Source organism: Heteronotia binoei, chromosome 1 (genome assembly GCF_032191835.1).
Source record: "Heteronotia binoei isolate CCM8104 ecotype False Entrance Well chromosome 1, APGP_CSIRO_Hbin_v1, whole genome shotgun sequence".
NCBI lineage: Eukaryota > Metazoa > Chordata > Lepidosauria > Squamata > Gekkonidae > Heteronotia > Heteronotia binoei.
The window spans coordinates 53,468,756-53,491,097 of record NC_083223.1 but is presented as its reverse complement, the minus strand read 5'-3'; the positions used below and the strand labels follow the sequence as shown (position 1 = coordinate 53,491,097).

At 46.1% G+C, this 22,342-nt stretch overlaps 1 protein-coding gene across 3 annotated transcripts in view; it reads right to left on the bottom strand.

Annotated features, from left to right (window-relative positions):
- The window catches only part of PXDN (peroxidasin), a 123,138-nt gene that overhangs the window by 58,898 nt on the left and 41,898 nt on the right, over nt 1–22,342 (bottom strand). For 2 of the 3 annotated variants that reach the window (XM_060234571.1, XM_060234581.1), the window contains exon 3: nt 20,535–20,606. In XM_060234571.1, the coding sequence (XP_060090554.1) occupies nt 20,535–20,606 (72 nt within the window). Of the gene's footprint in view, nt 1–412; nt 485–20,534; nt 20,607–22,342 lie in introns of all 3 variants that reach the window. The other variant, XM_060234562.1, reaches the window with a different exon arrangement.

Below are 22,342 nucleotides of genomic sequence, written 5' to 3'. Positions count from 1 at the left end.
GTCATGACAAAGATGGACCTCTTCAAAGAACAGACATCAAGGGCACAGCTTTGATGCTCCTTGGTTACCTTGTTGAGATTAAAATAAATTCTATTAACACTCTCCCTCACCCCCAGCAGAAATGGAACCTAATACACACAGTTCAATGTGCGTATAATCATGCTTGGTCTTCAAAATCATTATAAAGTGAGATGAGATTCTTGAAATGTAAACAACAAACACAGTATGGACACAGAAAGAAAGAATTTGACATACATGTTTTCTATGTTCCAATGAGTGCAACCCACATTGGACTAAAAACCCATTCCGTGCAGACATGCAAGGCATGCAGGTCAGAAATGTTGACCAAAACGTGCACTTCTCCTCTGAGGCAACCAAGCAGATGACAGCACAGAAGAGAAAAGGCACTTACAGTTGTTCTAGAGAGGCAAGTCCTTTAAATGCTTGCCTGTCAATTGACTGGATTTCATTCTTGTACAAATAGCTGAAACAAGAAACAATCAGTAATATTAGTATACACAAACACGACCTACATTAATGTGGGAAGGAATTAAAATGACACATTGATGAGGACAGTTTTCCAAATACACGTTAAAAGGCAACAAAACAAGACATGTATACATACACACCAAAAACACTTTGATTTGAGACTCCTTCTGTCCTGGTCTCTGGGACAAAAATGAAAACTGGAAATCCTGCAGGATTTCAAATTACACATCAAATCACTTCCAGTTCTGTTTCCCCTTTTTGGAGATGTATTTCAAAAACAGAATTCATCAATAGTTACTTCCCCAGGACAGAGGTAAAAGAAGATCTGACCCCCATACTACTGTGGTAGTCACAACAGTATACAATGATTTATCATATGAACACATGAAGCTGCCTGATACTGAATCAGACCACCAGTCCATCAGGGGCAGTACTGTCTACTCAGACTGGCTGCAGCTCTCTAGGGTCTCAGGTACAGGTTTTTGGTCCATCCAGATCAATACTTGTAAGATTGAGACTATGTATTATGATCCATTTCAGCAAGGTTTCTGCTGCTTTTCAGCATTCAGAACATATTTTATCTCACCCAAGTAGTTCTGCTCTTTTCTCCCCAAAGTATTAGTGGACCAAAAATCTAGATTAAAAAAAATGATCAAAATTTATAAAACATTCACTAAAATGAAGTAATAGTTGAGGTTAAAAGTTAAGAAGCAACAGAACAAGAAGTGTTACTGAGAAAAAAAATCAAGCTCACCACCAAACTTCAATTGTACTAACAGACATTGTTTTCATCGCAAAAGATCACTGCAAAACTTTTACTAAGCATGAAGTAAAATGCTCATAAATGTAAGCCGGAAAGCACAAAGACCTACTCCAAATATATAAAAGAAGGCAACATGGCAAAAACCACAGAAGCTTTTCCTTTATTGTCTAACTTGATTTATTTCTCAATAAATGTGAGACTAGAATGTGCAACAGTATGTTTGAAGGGCATATAAGAGGTATTCTAGCACATTAAACAGTGGTATCCAGTCAAGTTTTTGTTTTCCTTGTCTTGTTTGTTTTTAAAGAAATGGAATTCACAGCTTGTTTTGTTGCAGAGATCTCCCCCCCTCCCCCCCCGCCAGTGCTGCAAATATGTTTGTAGTTTATTAAAATGTTCCTTACAGTGAACCACATACTGAAGTTAAGCAACTGTTTTGTCTGGAACAATGAATAATGACGTCCTGAAATGACTTTACTTTTGAGAAGCCTAGAAATATTGCAGAATTTTCCCTTAAAACACATGACTTTGACTTAAATAAAATCTTCCTAAACAGAGTAAGTTGCTAGACTGGTTTTTCTTTGTAGTTTTAACATTTTTTCTAAAATAAGTGTATTTATGAACAGTCAATCAAATCCTATGTATGAATACTATTATCTTCTAATAAAATCAGCAGTACCTACAATTGCTCATTTATTGTAAGAGTTTTGTTGTTATTGTTGATCATCATTATTGTAAAAACCATATGAATCTGTCTGTTATTCCAGCTTTATGGATGGACAAAATGCTATTGCTCAGCCAAGACTATCCAGTGCATTCAATGCCACAGTAACAGTTGAATCTTTTGCTTTAAAATAGAAGTCCTTATCCTCTGGACTGTTCTTCTCAGTCTGGTAACACTGCCTTTGAATTAACTTATTTAGGACTCGAATGCTAATGTTCTTTTTGCTAGCCCCTCTCACCAGTCCTTATGTTTACTGACTTGCCACCTGTTTCTCTTTAGGATACAGAACTACTGTACTTCCATATTCTTACTCATCTGCCTTCTTATGATGCACAATCCTGTAAAAGTTTCACAAAAGAAAGCTCTCTACAAAGACTTTAGGACAACTGAATTTATGAGGGCAGAATTTGTCACCTCAGAAACACTGCTCCTTTTCAGCTTCCAAGTTATGAATACTTGAGATCTTCCAGGTGGGTTGATATCAGCAACCGTCAGGGCTTTCTTTGAGCAGGAACACACAGAAATGCTGTTCCAGCTGGCTTGGTGTCACGGGTGTAGCCTAATTTGCAAATGAGTTCCTGCTGGGCTTTTTCTACAAAAAGCCCAGCACTGAACAATGGTGATGTCAAGAAGTATGGCCTAATATAAAAATGAATTCTTGCTGGAATTTTTCTACACAAAAAACCCAGGCAACCATAGTATTGTTTTGGAACAGAAGGCAGGGACAGGAGTTGAAGGCATCACACTCCAATGGTTCCACTTTTATTTGTCAGAATATTTCCAGAAAGTTGGGCAGAAATATTTACGCTTTGCTTCATTGCATTCATTGCATTGCATTCATTGCATAACATTTATTATTATTATTATTCTGGGGTCTGCTTTATATTATGTCTTTTGTCATCAGCATAAAATCACTTGGAGAGAAGTCTGGCACTTTGTCAGTATACTGATGACAAATTTTATTTATTTATGTATCTTAAAACCTTAGCCACCTTTCTCCCTTGCAGAACCCAGCAGCTTACAACAGAAATAAAATTATTATAAAATATACAATAAAAATGATATAATAAAAAACAAAAATTACAAAAACATAAAAGGTCACAATTTAAAAACTCCAGTTAGATCAATTAATAAAAAACTAAATTTGTCAGATGCAGTCTAAAAACTGTTTCCAACTGCCTTCTGAATATCAACAGTGAGGGCATGTGGGGAAGCTGTTCCATAATCATGGGGCTACCACTGAAAAGGCCCTCTTCCATGTGCTCGCCAGAGAATTTTCTCTGATTGGTGGGATAGTCAGGAGGGCCTCTCCCTGAGGTATTAATTCCCAGTCAGGAACATATGGGAAAAGAAAGTCCTTCAAACATCCAAGGTTCCAAGCCACATCTTATGCAAGCCAGCATATCTTCTAAAGCAGGGGTCCTCAAACTACGGCCCGCAGGCCCGATGCGGCCCGCTGAGGACATTTATGCAGCCCGCTGGGTTATGGCAAAATCAGACCGGAAGTGACTTTCGACCTAAACTCGCGTTAGCAACGCACACTTCCGGCACTGGGCTGAGGCAGAGTGTGAGGTGATACCGAGGTGAGGTGAGTTCCCAGGCCGGGGTGTGTGGTGTGGGGAAGGGAGAGAGATGCAGAAGATGGAGAACTGACGGCCTGCGGCCTTGTACAGTAACGGCAGTCCGGCCCTCCAACAGTCTGAGGGACAGTGAACTGGCCCCCTATTTAAAAAGTTTGAGGACCCCTGTTCTAAAGAACTCTTCTGAGTAATTAATGAAGTATGCAGGGGCTAACAAACTGAAGCTGAAGGTTACACTTTCCCTTCAATATCTGGTCTATAGCTTGGGAGTGCTACTAGATTCAATACAGCTTATGAACACCAACGTTCAAATTGCAATTTGTTTAAACCGCTGTTTTCCGTCTGGGAAGCTGTGATCCTGTTAACTTTATGCATGCATTGTAACATCCTGGTTGGCTACTGTAATATGCTGTACTTAAGGTTGCCTTTGAATACTCCTCAGAATCTGGTCAGAATAAGGCAGGTATGTTACCAATTGGTACCCACCATAATGAACTTGTTTAGGACTTGAATACTAATGATCTTTTTGATTATTCTATATAAATATCAGTGCCAGTTTGATTTTGGCTAAAATTTTAAGTGTGTCTATTACTCATAACATTCTAAACAGTTTGGAACAACAGTGCCTGAGGGGATATATTTTCTCACATGAATCTTCGCAGTAGGTTTCAGAGATTAAGGTCAGAGATATGGGAAGGCTCGGATCTCTTCTCTCCTACGTTCCATTCCAAGGCATGTCGGTTGTGGGGCTAGGATAACTTACCCGGCTCCGACATTGGTGTTGATTAATGCCAGGTCTATCAACAATATGACCTATACTCTACGTGACTATTTTGTGGAGCAACAGATAGACCTGGCATGTGTGATGGAGACCTGGGTTCAGGAGGGCAAGTCGGTCACCCTGAACCAGCTTACCCCACACCTGGGTTCTCAGTCCTTCACTAATCACAGACCACCGGGTTGGGGGGGGGGGTTGCAGTACTCATTCATGATTTTTTTTTTCTTTCAGGGCACTTCCCATTCAAACATCTTGGGCATTGAATGTGTTGGTCTGGTATGGGAAGCAAAGGAGAGTTTGGCTATCTGGGTGGTGTACCAAGCACCTAACGCACCCCCTGCCTGCCCTGCTGGAGGCGGTATCAACCAGGGCACTGACCTTCCACAGGCTCTTAATCCTGGGGGATTTCAATGTCCATGTTGATGATGTGACATCCGTGCAGGCACAGGTCCTGGTGTCAACCATGGAGACACTGGGACTCAGCCACATTGTTTCGTCTCCCACTCACCAGGCCGGCATGCTCTTTGGGGCTGGGATAACACCAGATCTGATAGCTGTTAATACAGTTCCATGGTCAGATCATTGTACTCTGAAAGTCTGACTGGACCTGCAGCCCTTATGCTGCTTAGTCGGTGAGCAGATTTATGCTCGCCCACAGAGCCAGCTGGACCCTGAGCAGCTTTGTGGGGCTCTGGGGGATCCGATGCCTCCTGGCGGATCATTAGATGAGTTAGTGGAGGATTGGTATTTCCGGCTCGCCACAGCCATCGACGATATCACACCCCGGCGCCCTTTTCGCTGCCGCACCAAAGCGGCTCCTTGGTATACCTTGGAGCTGCAGTGGATGAAGTGGCAGCTTAGACGGCTAGAACGAGCATGGCGGAGATCTTATGATGAGGAGTCTAGAACGTTTATGAAGGTCTATGAGAAGGCAGTGAAGTCCACTAAGAGAGATTTCTATGCAGCCTCCATTGCAACTGCGAAATCGTGCCCAGCTCAATTATTTAGAGCGATTCGATCACTGACTACAGTGCTGACAGGCAATCAAAAGTCTAGGAAATCGGACACTGGCTGTGAAGCTTTTGCGACTTATTTCGCAGACAAAGTCTCGACTCTTCGCTATAATCTCCCAGCTACAATTGACACAGTATAGGAACTGGAAGCCTGTTGACTGTCTTCAGGTCCCATGTTGGACCACTTCAGCCATCTCTCTCGGGAAGATGTGGACAGGATCTTGGCTGCAGTGAAGCCCACCACTTGTCCCTTGGACCTGTGCCCATCCTGGCTTGTTAAAGCAGGTGGGGATGATATTCAGGGGCCCTTGGCTGAGATTGTTAATTTATCCCTTTCATCAGGTGTATTTCCGGCCAAGCTTAAAGAGGCAGTGGTTCGCCTGCTTTTGAAGAAGCCATCTCTGGACCCATTGGTCCTAGCCAATTATCGCCTAGTCTTGAATTTACCATTCCTGGGTAAGATAACTGAGAAAGTGGTGGCAGAGCAGTTTCAAGTTTTCCTGGAAGATACATCTGCCCTTGAACCCTTCCAGTCCAGCTTCTGCCCTGGTCATGGGGTGGAGACTGCTCTGATCACCCTCACAGATGACCTCAGAAGGCACCTGGACCAACGCGGGTCAGCGCTGCTATTGCTTTTAGACCTTTCAGCAGCATTTGACATGGTCGATTACGATCCAATGACCCACCGCCTTGCCGACACTAGAGTTCAGGGGGTGGCCTTACAGTGGTTTTCCTCCTTTCTCCTTGGTTGGGGACAAAGAATGGCAGTCGGCGAGCAGTCCTCCCTGCGTCATCCACTAGAGTGTGGTGTACCGCAGGGAGCTATTCTCTCACCGATGATGTTTAACATCTATATGCGCCCCCTTGCCCAGACTGCCAGAGGTTTTGGGCTGGGTTGTCATCAATATGCAGATGATACCCAGCTCTATCTGTTGATGGACAGTCACCCAGTCTCTACCCCAGACTATCTAACCAGGGCACTGGAAGCAGCAGCTGGTTGGTTGCAACTGAGCTGGCTGAAGCTCAATCCAGCCAAGATGGAGGTCCTGTACATGAGCCATGGAGGGCTAAGATCGGGCATCCAGCTCCCCACCCTGGATGGCGCATCTCTTGTGCCAGCTCAGAAGGTGAGGAGTCTGGGTGTAATACTGGATGCCTCCCTCTCTATGGAGGCCCAGATCACAGCTGTTGCATGATCTGCCTTTTACCATCTTTGACGGGTCAAGCAACTAGCTACCTATCTGCCCCCTCGGAACTTAGCTACAGTGATCCATGCAACAGTCACTTCCAGATTGGATTACTGTAACTCACTCTACGCAGCCTTGTCCTTGAGGCTGACCCGGAAACTCCAGCTGGTGCAGAATGTGGCAGCACAATTGCTGACTGAGTCGCCTGTACGGAAGAGCAGTCGGCCAATGCTGCGCAGTTTGCACTGGCTACCAATCGAGTACCAGATCCGCTTCAAGGTTTTAGTACTGACGTTTAAAGCCTTACGCAGCCAGGGACCATCATATCTGCGGGACCGTCTCTCACCATACAAGCCCCGGAGGTCATTAAGATCAGCAAATCAACATCTTTTGACCATTCCTGGCCCAAGGGACATCTGACTTGCCTCGACCAAGGCCGCGCTTTCTCGGCCTTGGTCCCAGCCTGGTGGAACCAGCTCTCTTTAGACATTCAGTCCCTGCCAGATCTGTTGCTATTTCGGAGGACGGAGCTGCTCTGCCAGGCCTATGGCTGAGGCAGGTGGACGTCCTTATTTTATTATACCATCAAATTGGCCTCCCTGCACTGTTACTTAAGTCGGGCCAATACTGCTGACATCCGTGACACCAAAGCTGTATTTAACTGATGTGTCCACACCATTCCATGCCGCATTGAAATCAACACTGAGTTAAACGGTTAACTTGTTTAAATTTAATCTGTTTTTAATTGTTTGATTCTGTTTTATTGTTGGCTTGATTGTTTTATTGCGTTGGAACCCGCCCTGAGCCCATCACAGCATAGGGCGAGCTATAAATCTACAGGAAGGAAGGAAGGAAGGAAGGAAGGAAGGAAGGAAGGAAGGAAGGAAGGAAGGAAGGAAGGAAGGAAGGAAATCTTCTGAGGCTCTTTTTTTTCTAATATGTCTAGCATGTCGCTACAGAAGAATGGGTTTTTTCTATAATGTTATGTCAATAATTAAGAATATGCAATTAGGACTTTATTAATCATAATCAGAGCCTGTATATTCCATTTGGAATTACATGTTCTTAATATAAACTAAATTATTTACAACAATCTATGGTCTTCCAACTTAGCAGTTATTCCGGTGCTTTGTCTGATTTTACTTCCCTAGGCATCTGGACACAGGACAGCAGTGAGAAGACAAAACAAAAATAATTCAACAGGTATGTACCTGTTAAAAGTACTATCCGATTAGAATAGCTAACCCATTTTCTCCCCAATTGGTGCAGATTAAGAACATAAGAACATAAGACAAGCCATGTTAGATCAGGCCAATGGCCCATCCAGTCCAACATTCTGTGTCACACAGCGGCCAAATACACACACACACACACACACACACACACACTGTGGCTAATAGCCACTGATGGACCTCTGCTCCATATTTTTATCTAACCTCCTCTTGAAGGTGGCTATGATTAGGAAGAGGAAATGGAAGTAGAGGCCCAGGCATTTCCCCTTTATTATAGATAGACTGTGCAGACATCCTGGAGGAGACAGACCACACACACTCATAGATAACATACCAAAACAGATGAGACATGAAGAAGAAGGCCCGGCCCTTCCCAGCCAAGCCGGCGTCGCCAGCGTTCTGGCTGGGGGCCGTCTTTGCCCCCTCGGAAGGAGGGAGCAACAGAACGCTCGGCCCGGTACATCCGGGTCTGTTTCTGGGCGTGGCGTCAGGGCTATATAAGCCCCGGCCCTGCCCAGAGCTCTTCAGTTCCTTTTGGGCTCTCTGGGTGAGAGCCACGTGCAGCATCGGCGCGCTTAAGGACTAGGCCTTGAGCGTTGGTGGACGATGTCAACGGGTCCGAGGCGCGTGTGGCGGCTGTGCGGCGCTGGCGGCGGCTGAGGCGCAAGCGGCAGCAGCAGCTGTGAGGCGTGAGCGCCGGGAGATGAGCATTGGGAGAGCTTCTCTTCTGTATTGAGTCTGGTGAAGTGCTTGGGGGTGCAATCAGCGGCCGTAGGCACTTGCGGCAGCCATTTTGAGGGGCGCACTTAGCTGGGCTGCAGGGAAGCGAGAAGAGCAGTGCGCGCGGCAGCCATTTTAAGGGCTGTTTGTTCTTTTTGGCGGCAAGGGGGAGGAGGAGCGAGTGCGGCAGCCATTTTGGTTGGGGAAAAACGAAGTTTGGATTGGCATAGAAGCTAATAATATACATCGTTGGGGTGTTCGTGGGGTCCCTTAGGTGGATATCACCCCCCCACCCCCACCCTTTCTGCCCCTTACCAGGCCTGGTAGTCTGCTCCCTTCCCATTACTGTTTGGGTGTGGAGTGTCTGAGGCGGTGGGGGGGGGTTTACGGCTTATACAGCCACCTATCCTATTGTGAACACCAGCACCCTCCCTCCTATTTACACTGTGCCCGCTGGCAGTTGGAAGAGCCCCTCGCCGCAGAGTGTTAAAGCTGCAGTACTGCAGTCCCAGGCTCTGCTCATGATCTGAGTCGATCCCTGGCGGAAGCTGGGTGTTCAGGTAGCCGGCTCGAGGTTGACTCAGCCTTCTATCTTGGAGCTGCTTGGGGTCTTGCTTGATCTTTCTCTCCCCTAGTTGGGTCGGGTGGCTAAAGGGTGCATTAACCTTCTGGGCACCCATCCACTTGTTGTGTCAATTAGGCTTGACAGAGGAACTTCAGACCGGCTGGGAAGGTGTCGCACAGTTACTGCTGTGGGCCTGGCTGCTGGTTGGAGGCATCCTGATGGCACCCATGAAAGAGCAGGGCAGGTCTAAGGGCAAACAGCCTGCCCGGCCCGGGGGCGAGGCCTGCAGCCCGGTCCTGCTGAAGAGCCGGGGCAGGGGAAGCGGGTCCGAAGGGCCATTATGGGCCAGTTAGAGGCCCTCGAGCAGGAAAGAGTTGCTAGGGGTGCTCCCATTTGGGAGGGGCGTCGTCGTGCCTCTGGGCGCTCGGCACGGCTAACTTTTGAGACGGAGGTGCTGGCCCGCTTGTCTGCTTTACAGGGCGGCGCACCTGGGCCCGAACCTCAATTGGAACCGGACCAGGACGATGGCTCAGACGAGGGTCCGTCGGGTGAACAGGCGAGCGGCGGCGCGTCTGGAGGCGGAGTGCAGCAGACCCCGGGCGGGGCTGGAACGCCCTTGGGTATTGGTGGTAAGCTCCTGTTGCAGCAGACACAAGGGTGGCCCTGGGGTCCTATTCAAATGCCATCCTTCCCCCCCGGCGGCGGGGGGTGGGGCTTGGCGCACTGGGGAGTCCGGAACTCCTGCCGAGCGGTGGGGTTCCGGGCTGCCTTTGGCTTGGGGCATGCAGGGCTGCACGAGTTTGGCCAGTTCGGCGTGGAGAGGGGCGTTGGCTTGGTTGCAGGGCATCTGCTTAGCAAGCTGAGGGGCCCAGTTGCTATCCCCAACAGCCCCAACTAAAAAAGGGTCCAGGCAAATGGGCATAGAAAACCTCAGCTGGAGGCTTAGTGAGCTGCTGCCAGTCTGTGCAGACAATACTGAATATGACGGACCCACGGTCTGATTCTGTATAAGGCAGCTTCATATGGTCATATGTTAGTTTAATGTTCTCCCCTTTACCTCACGGCAGGCCAGCCGGTTCAATCCCGGCTGTTATGCTGGGAGTTTGCTTCAAAGGGAGTGTGCCCCAGAAAACCCTGCAATTTCAAGCATGAGTGTCCACTTTGCAGTGGGGCTCACGCCTTCTCCGCCTGTAGCAGGTCGAAGCCAAGGCCCGGGGGTAGGCGCCCCGGCGGTGGTGGCAGTCAGCAGCCCCCTGCAAAACGGGGCCCAGCCCCATTTGATTGATGGTACTCAGTAGATTATTGAGTAAGTACCCACGTAAAGTGGATGGCCAGTATCTGTCAGAGGGGTTTTCTTTGGGGTTTCGGATCCCTTATCAGGGGCCTAGGGCCCCCTTTTTGGCTGCTAATCTTCGGTCAGTGGCGGGTCTTGAGCATGTAGTTAGGGCTAAGATCGCCAAAGAGTGTCAGGAGGGCAGGGTCTTAGGACCCTTTGATACGCCGCCTGTATCCACATTGTGCTTATCTCCCTTGGGGGTGGTGCCTAATAAGGCGCCAGGGGAATATCGCCTCATTCTTCACTGGTCCTACCCCAGAGGGGCGTCGGTAAATTATGGAATTATGTTCAGTACAGTACACTTCCTTTGACCAGTTGGTCAAAGTACTGCGGGGTTTCAAGTACATCAAGACGGCATTTCGCCCCTTGCCAGTTCATCCCAAGGATTTGAGCTCCTGGGGTTTTTGTTTTGAGAGTAAATTTTACCTGGATCGCGCCCTCCCGATGGGGTGCTCGGTCTCCTGCGCTGCATTCGAGCGCTTTAGCTCCTTGGTTGAGTAGGCGTTACAGGATAGGACCGGGCTTAATGACACGGCGCACTACCGGGGCGACTACCTTTTGTCGGTCCAGCGGGCACAAGGTGATGCGCCTGGCTCTTACATGCTTTTCAGGAGTTGGCCATCAAGCTGGGGTGAGCAACTCGCCAACCAGTTTGTGCTTTTCTGGGGCTATAATATGGCGGTAGTACATGTTATCAACTCCTTGACCTCTAAGTCGTGTTGGTGATGAACCCGGTTAGGTTATTCACACTTCGTTACCTCCGGTGGAATATTTTGTTCCTGACAGGGCACGTACCCGGAGGCTGCAATGGGGTGGTGGACACTCTATCTCGCCAATAGATGGAGCGTTTTTGGCAGCTCGCCCCGGAAGTGGACTCGTGGCCAACGCGAATGCCCCTGGACCTCTGGTAACTTGGGAAGCTGAAGCTGGTAGGGACATTCAGCTGGCTTTCGCACCTAGTACCAGAAGGGCTTATGGTAGAGCGGCTTCCCTATTCCAGGAGTTTCGGAGGGCCACTGCGCTGCAGGATTGCTGGCCGATTTCGACGGCTCATATTATGCAATTCTGCATGTTTCAGAAAGAGAGGTTTGGGGTTGAGGACTATTAGGGGCCAACTGGCGGCGTTGGCCTTTATTAGTAAAGCCCATGGGCTCGTTGAGAAGACCTACTAACAGAAGGGCATACGACAGAGTGGCTTCCCAATTCCGGGCATTTGGGAGCACCGCGGAACTGCATGTTAGTTGGCTGGTTCCGTGGCACGGGTTATGCAGTTCCCCTTTTGGGGCCGCTCTGCTTCATGCGGCCTCGTTGATGGCCTTTTTTGACGCTATGTATTAGCGAGTTGGTTGTGCAGTGTCTAAGACTGAAACTGCAGGGCGGGCGCCCCAGGCCAGGGATGTCAACATTGGTTGGCCTGTGGAGGGCGGCAGCCTTTTGAACCAGGTGCGCCCGTTGGTCACCTAGGGGGTATTTGTGCAGGGCGGTGGTTTCATCGCCTCTTGGTTATTATCTGTTCTGACAATTTTCTGTTTTTCAGGTGCTGTGGCTCGTAGTGAGAGGCATCGTGTTCTCATCTGTGCACAGATGCCTCTGTGTCCCGGAAGTGGACTTGATGGGTGTCCAGGTGGCCCATCAAGCCAGGCGGTCTCCAACGGGCACCCAGCTGGGCTGCAGCGACGGGGCAGTTGGGGAATGGCTGGGTCGCCGGGGGCCGGTGTTGGCCGGGGATTAGGCCATCGTAGTGCGGAGAGAGGAGGGCACCTCCTCCGCACATCTGGGTCATTCACTTGGGCGGTTTCAGGGGAGCACCTATGGCCTAGCACCAAGTGTGCAGGTGGTCTGTATGAACCGCAGATGGGCTACATGGCTCAGTGCGGGGACTGCAGATCATGGAACAGCCTCACCTGAGCGTATCTTTCCATGGGGGATTGACGCTAGCCCAGGTGGTGAATGGCTCGGGGCCTGGCCGCTCAGCAACAACCCGAATCTGGCGGGCTTGTGCTGGCGGCAGGGTGGCTTTCCCTCCAGGATAAGGCGGGGTCAGGGTGTGACCCCAGGGCTTGTCCTTCTTGGCTGGTCCTGGTATGGTCAGCTAGATTGCCATGCAAGAATTGGAAGTGCCCCTTTCACCTGGTGGGATAGAGTGCGCTAGGCGCAAGGCCAATAGGGCCCTGTAGAAAGCCATGCAGAATGGCTTGGGGATTTTCTCCCTCATCCGGCCATACGGGTCGAGGATGCCGACCTGTATCGGCTGGATGGGGTTCATCTTTCAGAGTTGGGCAACCGGGCCTTTTTAGAAGAGATGCGGCAGGGTTTACGGTTGGCTCGGGGCCGTCCGTTGGGGCGCTAATGCCTAAGCAGAGGCTTGGCATTGGCGGTGGCTGGAGGATGTTTTGGCCACAGTGTTTTCAGGGGAGCACCTATGGCCTAGCACCAGTGGTGCGGGTGGTCTGTAGGAACCGCAGATGGGCTACACGGCTCAGTGCGGGGAATGCAGATCACGGAGAGCCTCACCTGGGTGGATCTTTCCATGGGGGATTGATGCTAGCCCAGGTGGAGAATGGGTGGGGCCTGGCCGCTCAGCTACAACCCGAATACGGCGGGCTTGTGCTGGGGGCAGGGTGGCTCGCCCTTTGGACAAGGCGGGGTCGGGGGGTGACCCCAGAGCTTGTCCCGTTCAGGTCCCATCCCTGCCAGTTATAGGTTGATTAATTATTTAATAAAGCGGCCCGGTTTTTATACCCAACACTTTGTATCTGTCTCTTCATTCCGACTGGGGGGGCAAAAATCTGATGTAAGAGCACTAAGCAGCACCTTCTTTTTTTCTGAGGTTCAAACTGCACTTTGTCTCAGCTGCAATTAACCTGGGGGGGGGGAGGCAAAGAGAGGCAGCTACTACCTTTCAAAGTTTAAAGAAAGTGGGGGGCTGGAGTGTTTATTTGAAAACAACGTAACAGACCACAGACCAGGTGAAAACTCCCTGCACCATTCCATGTTTTACTCCTGGGCTTTCAGATAAATTCAGGTGGGTAGCTATATTGGTCTAAAGTAGCGGAATAAAGTTTGAGTCCAGTGGCACCTTTAAGACCAACAAAGTTTTATTCAAGTTATAAACTTTCAGGTGCAAGCACACTTTTTCAGAGACTGTATCTGAAGAAGTATGCACATAAAAATTTATTCCTTGAATAAAACTTTGTTGGACTTAAAGGTGCCACTGGACTCAAATTTTATTCTTGTGCATTCAATATTTTACCAGTCCAGGTAACTTTCTAGTTTTAGAAATGAAAAAAAAAATCCTGGAAGCACTGGAATTCAGAGAAAAAAGACAGGATTTTCTCATCTCCCACATACTATGCTCTTGTTTAAAAACAGACACAATTTTAAGCACAGCTGAAGAGTATAAAGAGTGAAAACATTCATTTCCTTAGTTAATCTTTTGTCAAAATTGAAATCTCTTAACTCAGAATCTACACTCTGCTTGCTGGGTGATCTTGAGCCAGTCATATACTCTTAGCTTAACCTACCTCACAGAGTTTCTACAAGGATAAAATGGAGGTGAATGATGTTAGATGCTTTGAGTCCCCATTGAGGAGAACTGTGGGGTATAAATGAAGTAAAATAAAGATTAAAATAAACTAAATTACAGAAAAAAGATATTTTGTTCAGAAACAAAATCGATGGATTAGCAGATGTAAAGATCTCAGGAACAAAAGGTGGAAAGCTACCCTTAACAATTAAAATAAATTATACCATTACCACAGGTGTGCATTCATGTCTACCCAAGCCAAAAAATCTACTCAAAAAATATCTTACCCAAGCTGAAAATCTACCCCAAATACCTTATTAGTATTTTTCAAGAATGTCACACAGCTGGGCCTAGCAGGGCCTTCTAATGGCTGCCACCACTCTGGTAAGGGTCTGTATGGAAGGGCCCAGAGCACCCAATCATCCCTGTATCTTCCTTATTAATAGATAACTCCTAATTGTGACCAAGGAGATGTGAGGACCCAAGGAATATAACAACAACAGTTTATTTACAGTGCTCAAATTAAAAGTGGGTGACAAGGATTTAGTGCTAAACAGTAAAGGTTGGTGCAAATAAACAAAAGCCCTGACACGTGTAACTATACAGTCCCTACTCTACTAACCAACACTCAGCCCTTGCCTTGGATGAGGGATCTTTCCCCTGCTACAAGCTCTCTAGGCACAGCCTGCCTCGCTCAGCCTTCCAGGAAACCCTGCCTGGGCTTGGTCCCCTCCCTCCCTCCCTTCCTTCGTTCCTGTCGTTCCTGTCTGTATTTCTTCATTTCTAAAATATCCTTGAATTGGAGTGCTGCAAACTTGGATTTTTAAATTTTCAAAGAATTTTACTCTAGACATTGCAACATGTATGTCCATGGGTGAAGACTGATTCCTTTAAGTATATGCCTACAGTTTGCAGTGTTTGGCCTTGGCTTTTATTAATCATAATTGCAAAGGCTAGTTTCATTATCAAAGAATTCAGGTTTTCACGGCTGGTAACATCATTAGGGTTTGTAGAATCTTTCGGGATCAAGTGCCGTGTTCTACTGGAGAAAGTTTTCCTTCCAGACGTTTCGTTCTCAGCTGCGGAGAACATCCTCAGTGGCGTTGCAGCAGCCAAGAAGGACTGAGCGCCTGCTCCGGCTGCAACGCCACTGAGGATGTTCTCCGCAGCTGAGAACGAAACGTCTGGAAGGAAAACTTTCTCCAGTAGAACACGGCACTTGATCCCGAAAGATTCTACAAACCCTAATGATGCTAGTTTCATTGGAAATTGTCTTTGTAGCATGAAAGGAAATGTTGTATCTATTGGTATTAAATCAATTCTGGGTATTATAACAGTTTGACCAGCTGCTTCACCTGTTATAATTTTGATATACAAACTATTTTTAAACACTCAATATTTGTAGATGGGTATTTATTATTATATTTGTTCCTGTTTTCAGTCTATCCAATGTGTTTAAAAATTCTATAGGACATTTCATTATTTCACCAATTTCTTCTGACTTTATTTCATATACACTATATATTAAGTTTTACTTTCTCCACCCATTTTAGAAATCATAGTGGCATTTGTTTTTGTTTCTAACAAAAAAGGGATTATTTCAATTGTTATGAGTGGTGCTCTCTTAAGAGATGAGGCAACTCTGTAATAGCCTTCTGTGAAGGCAAGGGAGTGACAGAGTCCACTTTCCCCTTTTTCTTTATTGAACACTGGAAAGAGAGTCATCTAGACTTCCTCAGTTCCCTTGTGCATAGTCAGCCAGCTAACTCAAGTTGGCTTCAAAGAGGAGTTTACCTGGGAATTACAATCACTTTGTTTACGTGAGGTGAGATTTCAAAGATTGCTGTACTGGGTACTGTGGGTCTTGAGGCGCTACAGGAGTCCTATACCACTCTCCTTCTAAGTGCCTTTGCCAAAAGCAACTAAATGGCTACTGGTTTATCAATAGATCAGTCTGAGGTACCTTTGTGTGTTTAGTATCTTGCTTTGCTGTGGAGAATTGTGTGGTTGCAGGACTCCAAGTCTTCTGCAGCCTGCAATAAGCCCACATTCACCCACAGCACCATAGCTGTCTTTGGCGGTTTATTTGTCTGACAGGGTTGCTAAGGAACATTTTAAAAGCTAGTGTGTACAAACTGACACTGGTTGGAGGGAATCCTACCTTCTGTCCACCTGCCCCCTACCTCTCAGTCACTGTGCCCACCCATGTATTAATGATGCCTCAGCTGTCTTTTTATAACTTCCCTCTGGCTTCGAGTCAATCAGAAGAGAGAAGCAGTAGAAAGAAGCAGTGGTCTAGCTCTTTTTTGGTGGTGTGTGGCCTAATATACAAAGGAGTTCATCCTGTGAAACAATGATGACATCAGGGGATGAGGCCTAATATGCAAATGAGTTCCTGTTGGGCTTTTTCTTAAAAAAAACAGTGTACAGATATATAAATACTTCTATGTGTGTGTCTCTTCATGATTAAACCATTTTAAAATGTTAAACAGTTAAAATGCACAATAAAAGTAATCACTGCAATACAGGTTGATAGACTATATCCTGACAGAATAATTGTGTGTTTTTTTCTAGTAACAATTTATGTTATTACCAACACCTTTATGCATAGTTTAAATACATTTTTACTACACCTATGAAATATATGAACTGTAGTAAAAAAAAACAGATGACAGATGCTTCTCTTCTGTTCAGAAGCAGAGGCCTTAGCCTCTTAGCCAGCATGGAAAGACAGAATGGTCACAGAATCTTCTCCTCTCCTTAAGGTCTTTCTGGAATCTCTTATGACATTTATCCCCTTTTTGCTTTTTTGACAGCCCTTTGCAAGTCTCCTGGGTCAAGAATCCTCTTGATTAGGGCAACCTATTTGTGATGTGGTACCAGGAAGCTAGAATCTGCTTTGATTCCAGATATGTCGGCTCTGTTTCTCCTGTCTTTAACTAATGTTGTTCTTTTCATACTCCTTTCCTTCAGTAAATAACTAATTCCCTTCCTGAGGACCACAATTTATGCTTCATCTATCAGGGGAAGTTTTCACTTTAGTAAATTAAGAAAAAGTCATCTTACTGTTCGCTCAACTTAGAAGACCTCTGACAACACACTAAATGAAGTTTATCCCCCAACGTAAGGTCCTCTTATATGAAGAGTACACATTGTACATCCTGTATTCAGTGGAAACTAATCTCCCTGTAATGAATTTCTGAGAGAAACCCAGAGACCACTGTAACATTTCAACTTGACAGCTGCCTTGGCAATTCTAATTTTTTTCAACAGTAAGAGCTGCAGGAATTTCCTCTCACTCACCAATCTCAAAAACTGCAACTTCAGGGAACAGTGCAAAGCCATGTCTCTGAATGGCTTAGAATATTAATTAAGTTCCAGGACAAGTGCCATGCTAAAATTTACAGATGTGAAGATATACTGGGCCAGTGTAACTCCAGTGCAAGCAGTATCACAGGTGTGCATGGAGATTAACAAGGCTTGGATGGTGCCCTAAAGCGGCATTTCCCAAAGGCAGGGTCACGACCCTGCAGCAGGCCGCAGAGCCCTTAACACCGGTCCGCGGGGCCTGCAGTCCCCTGGTTGCCCCTCCCCCCGCCTTCCCCCACATTGCGCCTCCCTCCCCCGGGTCGCACACCTCTGCGCCTCCTTCTCCTACCCTTCCCCACCTCAGGCCGCAAGTCAGTTTCATGCTGGGCAAATCCCTTCCCCCCCCCCCCAACTGCCCATCGCCCGATCACTCAGAAATTGGCATGGAGCTCATTTCACATCAGGCCAAGTCGGCAGCAGCTCAAGCAGACCGCGGCCGAAAAGGCTGCGTGGCTCCTCCCTTCTCCCTCCCTGGCAATTTCTTCCCATCCAGGAAGTGCCGGGGAAGGAGGAGCCCCGCACCCTTTTTGGCCGCAGTCTGTTTGAGCTGCCACCGGCTCGGCCAGCTGTAAAATGAGTTCCACGGCGATTTTTGAGCGATGGGAGGGGTAGGAAGGGCTTTGTGCAGCATGAAAATGACCTGCCAGAGGTGGGAAAGTGAGGAGAAGAAGGCACGGAGGTGCTGGATCGGGGGGGGGGAGGAGGCGTGATGCGGGGGAAGGCAGGGGGAGGGGTGGCCAGGGGACTGGAGGCCCCGTGGACCGGCGTCGTGGGCTCCATGGCCGGATTTCCCACTGAGAGTGAGCAGTTTTAAAGGTGAGTTGCTCCCTTTTCCTTTCTTTTCTCTTTCTTCCTTTTGTCCCTCCTTTCTTTCACTCTTTCCCTCCCTTTTCCTTCCTTCCTATTTCCTTTCTCTTTCTTTTTTCTTTTCTCTATATTTGCTCCCAACCCTCCCTCCCTCTCTCCTTCCCCCTCTCTCTCTCTTTCTTGTTTTTCCATCTTTCTTCCTTCTCTCTCTTTCTGTCAGTCAGTCTTTTTCTGTCTTTCTTCCTCTCTCTCTCTCTCTTTGTGTCAGTCAGTCTTTTTCCCAGTCTTCCTTCCTTCCTTCCTTGCCATTGCTAATCTGAGTAGACCTGGGGAGGGGGGAAGCTTTAAACGCCCTGTCATTTCATGTTTTCCCAGGTTGCCATTTCATGTTTTCCCAGCTGAGAGCATTTTATATTTTTAGTTTTCTGCTGTTTGGTCCTTGTGCTTTTTCTTAATGTTTTATTTTTACAATTGCATTGCAAAATCCCACTATTCTCCTACCTTTCCTAAACAAAATATTGCAAGAGTTTTAGGCTTGCTTGTACATCATTTCCTGTCTCCCGGCTCCACCCCCAAATTTTAGTGGGCCACAAAGGAGAACTGTAAAAATAACCGGGCCACAGGGGGGAAAAGTTTGGGAAACCCTGCCCTAAAGCTTTCCGGTCTGTGTCTTGTGCCCAGTGCAACACCATATCAGCAACAACCTTGATGTGAATGAAAACATACTTATGCAAGTAACAAAGAAGAAAAATACTACTGCTCTCATGCCACACTTCCAAGGCCGATGCAGCTTAGGATACCACCTAAGCCTAAAGCCAACCAAGCACTGTCAAGTATTACATAAATCCCAGTCAGGACACTTTTATCTCAGATTATATTCAATGCAGCATAGGGCTATCTCTCTCAGAGGAATTTGAAGGTAGGAAACTCACAAGGGCACATCACATAAACATCCAAGGACAAAAACAAACACTATTAAAGCACATTTCTAACACTCTCCTGCTGAGAACCCTTGAAGAACACAAAACCTCCAACTGGGAATGCAAGGAAATGGAATTAATAGGAGTAGGTGGGCGGAGTTAACCTCCAGAATGCACAAAGGGTTATCATGCATAGGGGAGGGGGTCTGCTGTGTGGGACAGCCAATCAGCATGAGAGCTTGTCATGTGTTTCACGGTGCTAAAACTCAGTTGTGCCTGAAATTTCCCCTGGGACACTCTGGTAGCTACCCTCCTTTGGGGTTTGAACTGGTGTCCCTGGATATTCTAGTCTTTGTATTTCCACTACACCATGCCTTTCCTGGTATACATAGTTGGGTTTGACACCACAGCTCCTGTGAGATTTCTCATGCCATGTCAGCTGTCTGTCAACTTCAGTGTGGGGTTAGAGGACTGTTCCTGAGTATGTAGATTCAACTCTGCCCAAAGGGGAGCTTTGTTGTCAACATCCCACTTGGTGGAAACCTGAACACTTGCCACATGGGAGTTTTACCCCAATGAGATAAAGAAATGAGAGGAATGCTTTCTGTGAATGGGTGATCTCCCTTTACCTGGGAAAGGATAGTGTTCCTACCCCTTCCCCCAAAATTGGACCCTTGCACAGAAGAGGTCGTGGGTATTCTGCTGGGGTTGTCTCTGCCACGTGACCTGCAGAGGCATATGGGCAATGTGGTTGCCATGACTTTGGTTTCCTGTGTGTCTGCCCAGCAAAAGAAAGTTGCAGGAAATGACTCAAATCTTTCAAATATTCAAAATGATCATCAAGAGAAATATAGTCCCCACTTGTCAAGAATTCTTGTAGCACTCTAGTTTCCTAGTTTTTTTAAATCTGTAATCATGTCAATGGTCATGATTCAGCGTTTCTCATGTACAGATTGAGCTGACAAATACCATAAACTATTGCCTAAAACATACAAGCAAATACTAGCACAATGGGAGGTTCTGACACTAGAAATTAAATACAAACCACAGAGAGTCTATTTTCAGATGTTACAAGTCCTGGACCATATAGTTCCTAAAAATATTTTTAAATCCACAACGTAGCGATTTACACAATAAATTGAATTGCTTTGATTATCAACCCTGGCTGAACTGAAATGAACATCACAGATGGGAATAGCCAGTATAATTTTCACAATCCCAGCAGTGGTTTCTTCTGCATGTACATATTATTTGAAGATGAAAAATTAAGTGGGGTTTTTTTTTTAACACACTTTGTCTTCAATCCCACAGAGTATTTCCACATGTGACAGGATTTCCATCTGCACAGCATGACTTTTTCACCTCCCTCATCTCCCAGCAGCCCAAAATTCTGCTCACCCAGGAATATATAGGAGGACATCTTGGGCTGCAGTGGCAGATAAGAAAGTCATGCCGCTTCCATGGGATCTAACACTATGACATTAACATCATTTCCACTTCTGATAAAAATGACATATTAACTCACAGATATTTTAGGTTTTCAAGATCTTCAAATGTTCCAGTAGGTATTCTTTTGATGTGGTTGTTGTTTAGAAGTCTAGAAAGTAAAATAAAACTATTATTTGTTTTTTGTTCCCTTTAGCATATTTTCTTAAAATGCAGCCAAAACCAAAACCTAAACTTAAAAAGTAAGCCTCAAAATTTGAATACAGGTAGTTCATCAAAATACACCAAAAATACAAATCTACCTAAGGAAATCTCCATTCATTTCTGCAGTGGAAATACAGCAATTCTACCTAGAGAAGAAGACTGCCTACAGCCCTGACTGATTTCCAAGGTAGAAAACTCTAAGAAATAGGGATGTGAATTTGACATAAACCAGGCCAAAAAATACCACCTCCGAAATATTTTGGGTATTATTTGTCAAATACAGATCAAATAATCTGACTGGCTACCAGTATAACCGTGCCTGAATAAAAGTCTCCCCCCCCCCCCCCGCTTATTATTTGGGTTCCTCTTGCAATTTGGTTTAAACCAAGCTGCAAAAGGAGCCAGCCCAGAATCAGCCAGGGCAGTGGGAGCTGAGAGATCCTGGGCTGGCTCCTCTTGCACGTCCAAGCTGAAAGAGAGGATCAGCTGGGGTGGCAGGAGCTGAGGGCTCCACACCACTTTGACCAGGGTGGCAGGAGCTGCAAGAGGAGTCAGCCCCAGCTGAGATGGTGCAGAGCTCTCGACTCCCGCCACCCCAGCCAATCCTTAGCTGGGTCCTTCTGCAGTTCAATTCTCCATTCCACTCTGTGGGGACCACTAACCACAGTGCATAATGGAGCCAAAAAAAGTCTGGGTTTCCTGAATATTTCCAGAATCCAAATACCATACCAGCATTGGGATTTGGGAATATAAGAAAATATCATTTTTTTTCCAGGTTTAATATACCTAACCCAAAAAATTCTGTTATTGTTGGGGCACGTTCAGCATCTATCACATGTAGAATGAAATCTAAAAAAAATCTACATACAACCTAAGGCAAAAACAGCATCCATTTTATTTTAAACCTCCATTTATACTGATTAGTTAAAATGTCTGGCATTCTATGACACACATTTGCACAAGGTGCAGGAAGAGGAAAACATCCCACTACAAAAAAGTGCATTTCAAATGGACAACACGCAGAACCAGATTCAGTTATTTTTTTTAACAAACCTTTCTCAGAACTGCGGAGATTGCATTAAATATTAAATTAACTCAAAAGGTGTGCCCAATATGTCTTAATGCAAAAGATGGCAAAAACAGATCATGAACCACTGATGGGCCACTGGTCAATATCTGATGGACCAATTGGTATTTGCTGGTTGTTAGAATTCTTGCAAATAATTCTTTACTAAATGACCCTAGTCTGATCCATAAAAACACTCTGTACATTCTTAGCAATAGGAATATTTAAAGCAAAACATTTACAGCTTTATGTTAAGAGAGTACACACTTGTGCTTTTAATACTGAACCACAGAGATTCTTGTGAAAAAAAGCAGACCAAGCAAGAATGATTTCAACCAGGTCTGTTCTAATGGATTTTGTAAGAAAAATTATAGATGGTTACGGTAATTGTTTAAATATATGTTTGCTTGTCATACACACCAACAAGATATTCTCCATCAAGATAACTTATCTTATGATCCTCTGTGTTGGCTATATGGAAGGCAGAAACTGAGAATAGGCAAAAGGGGGGAATTTTCATTTGCTTTCATTAGAAATAACTCTGGTAAATAACTTGTACACTATGAAAATAATACTTAAAGCAAAAGGCAAAGTATACTTTATAAAGGATGAAATTG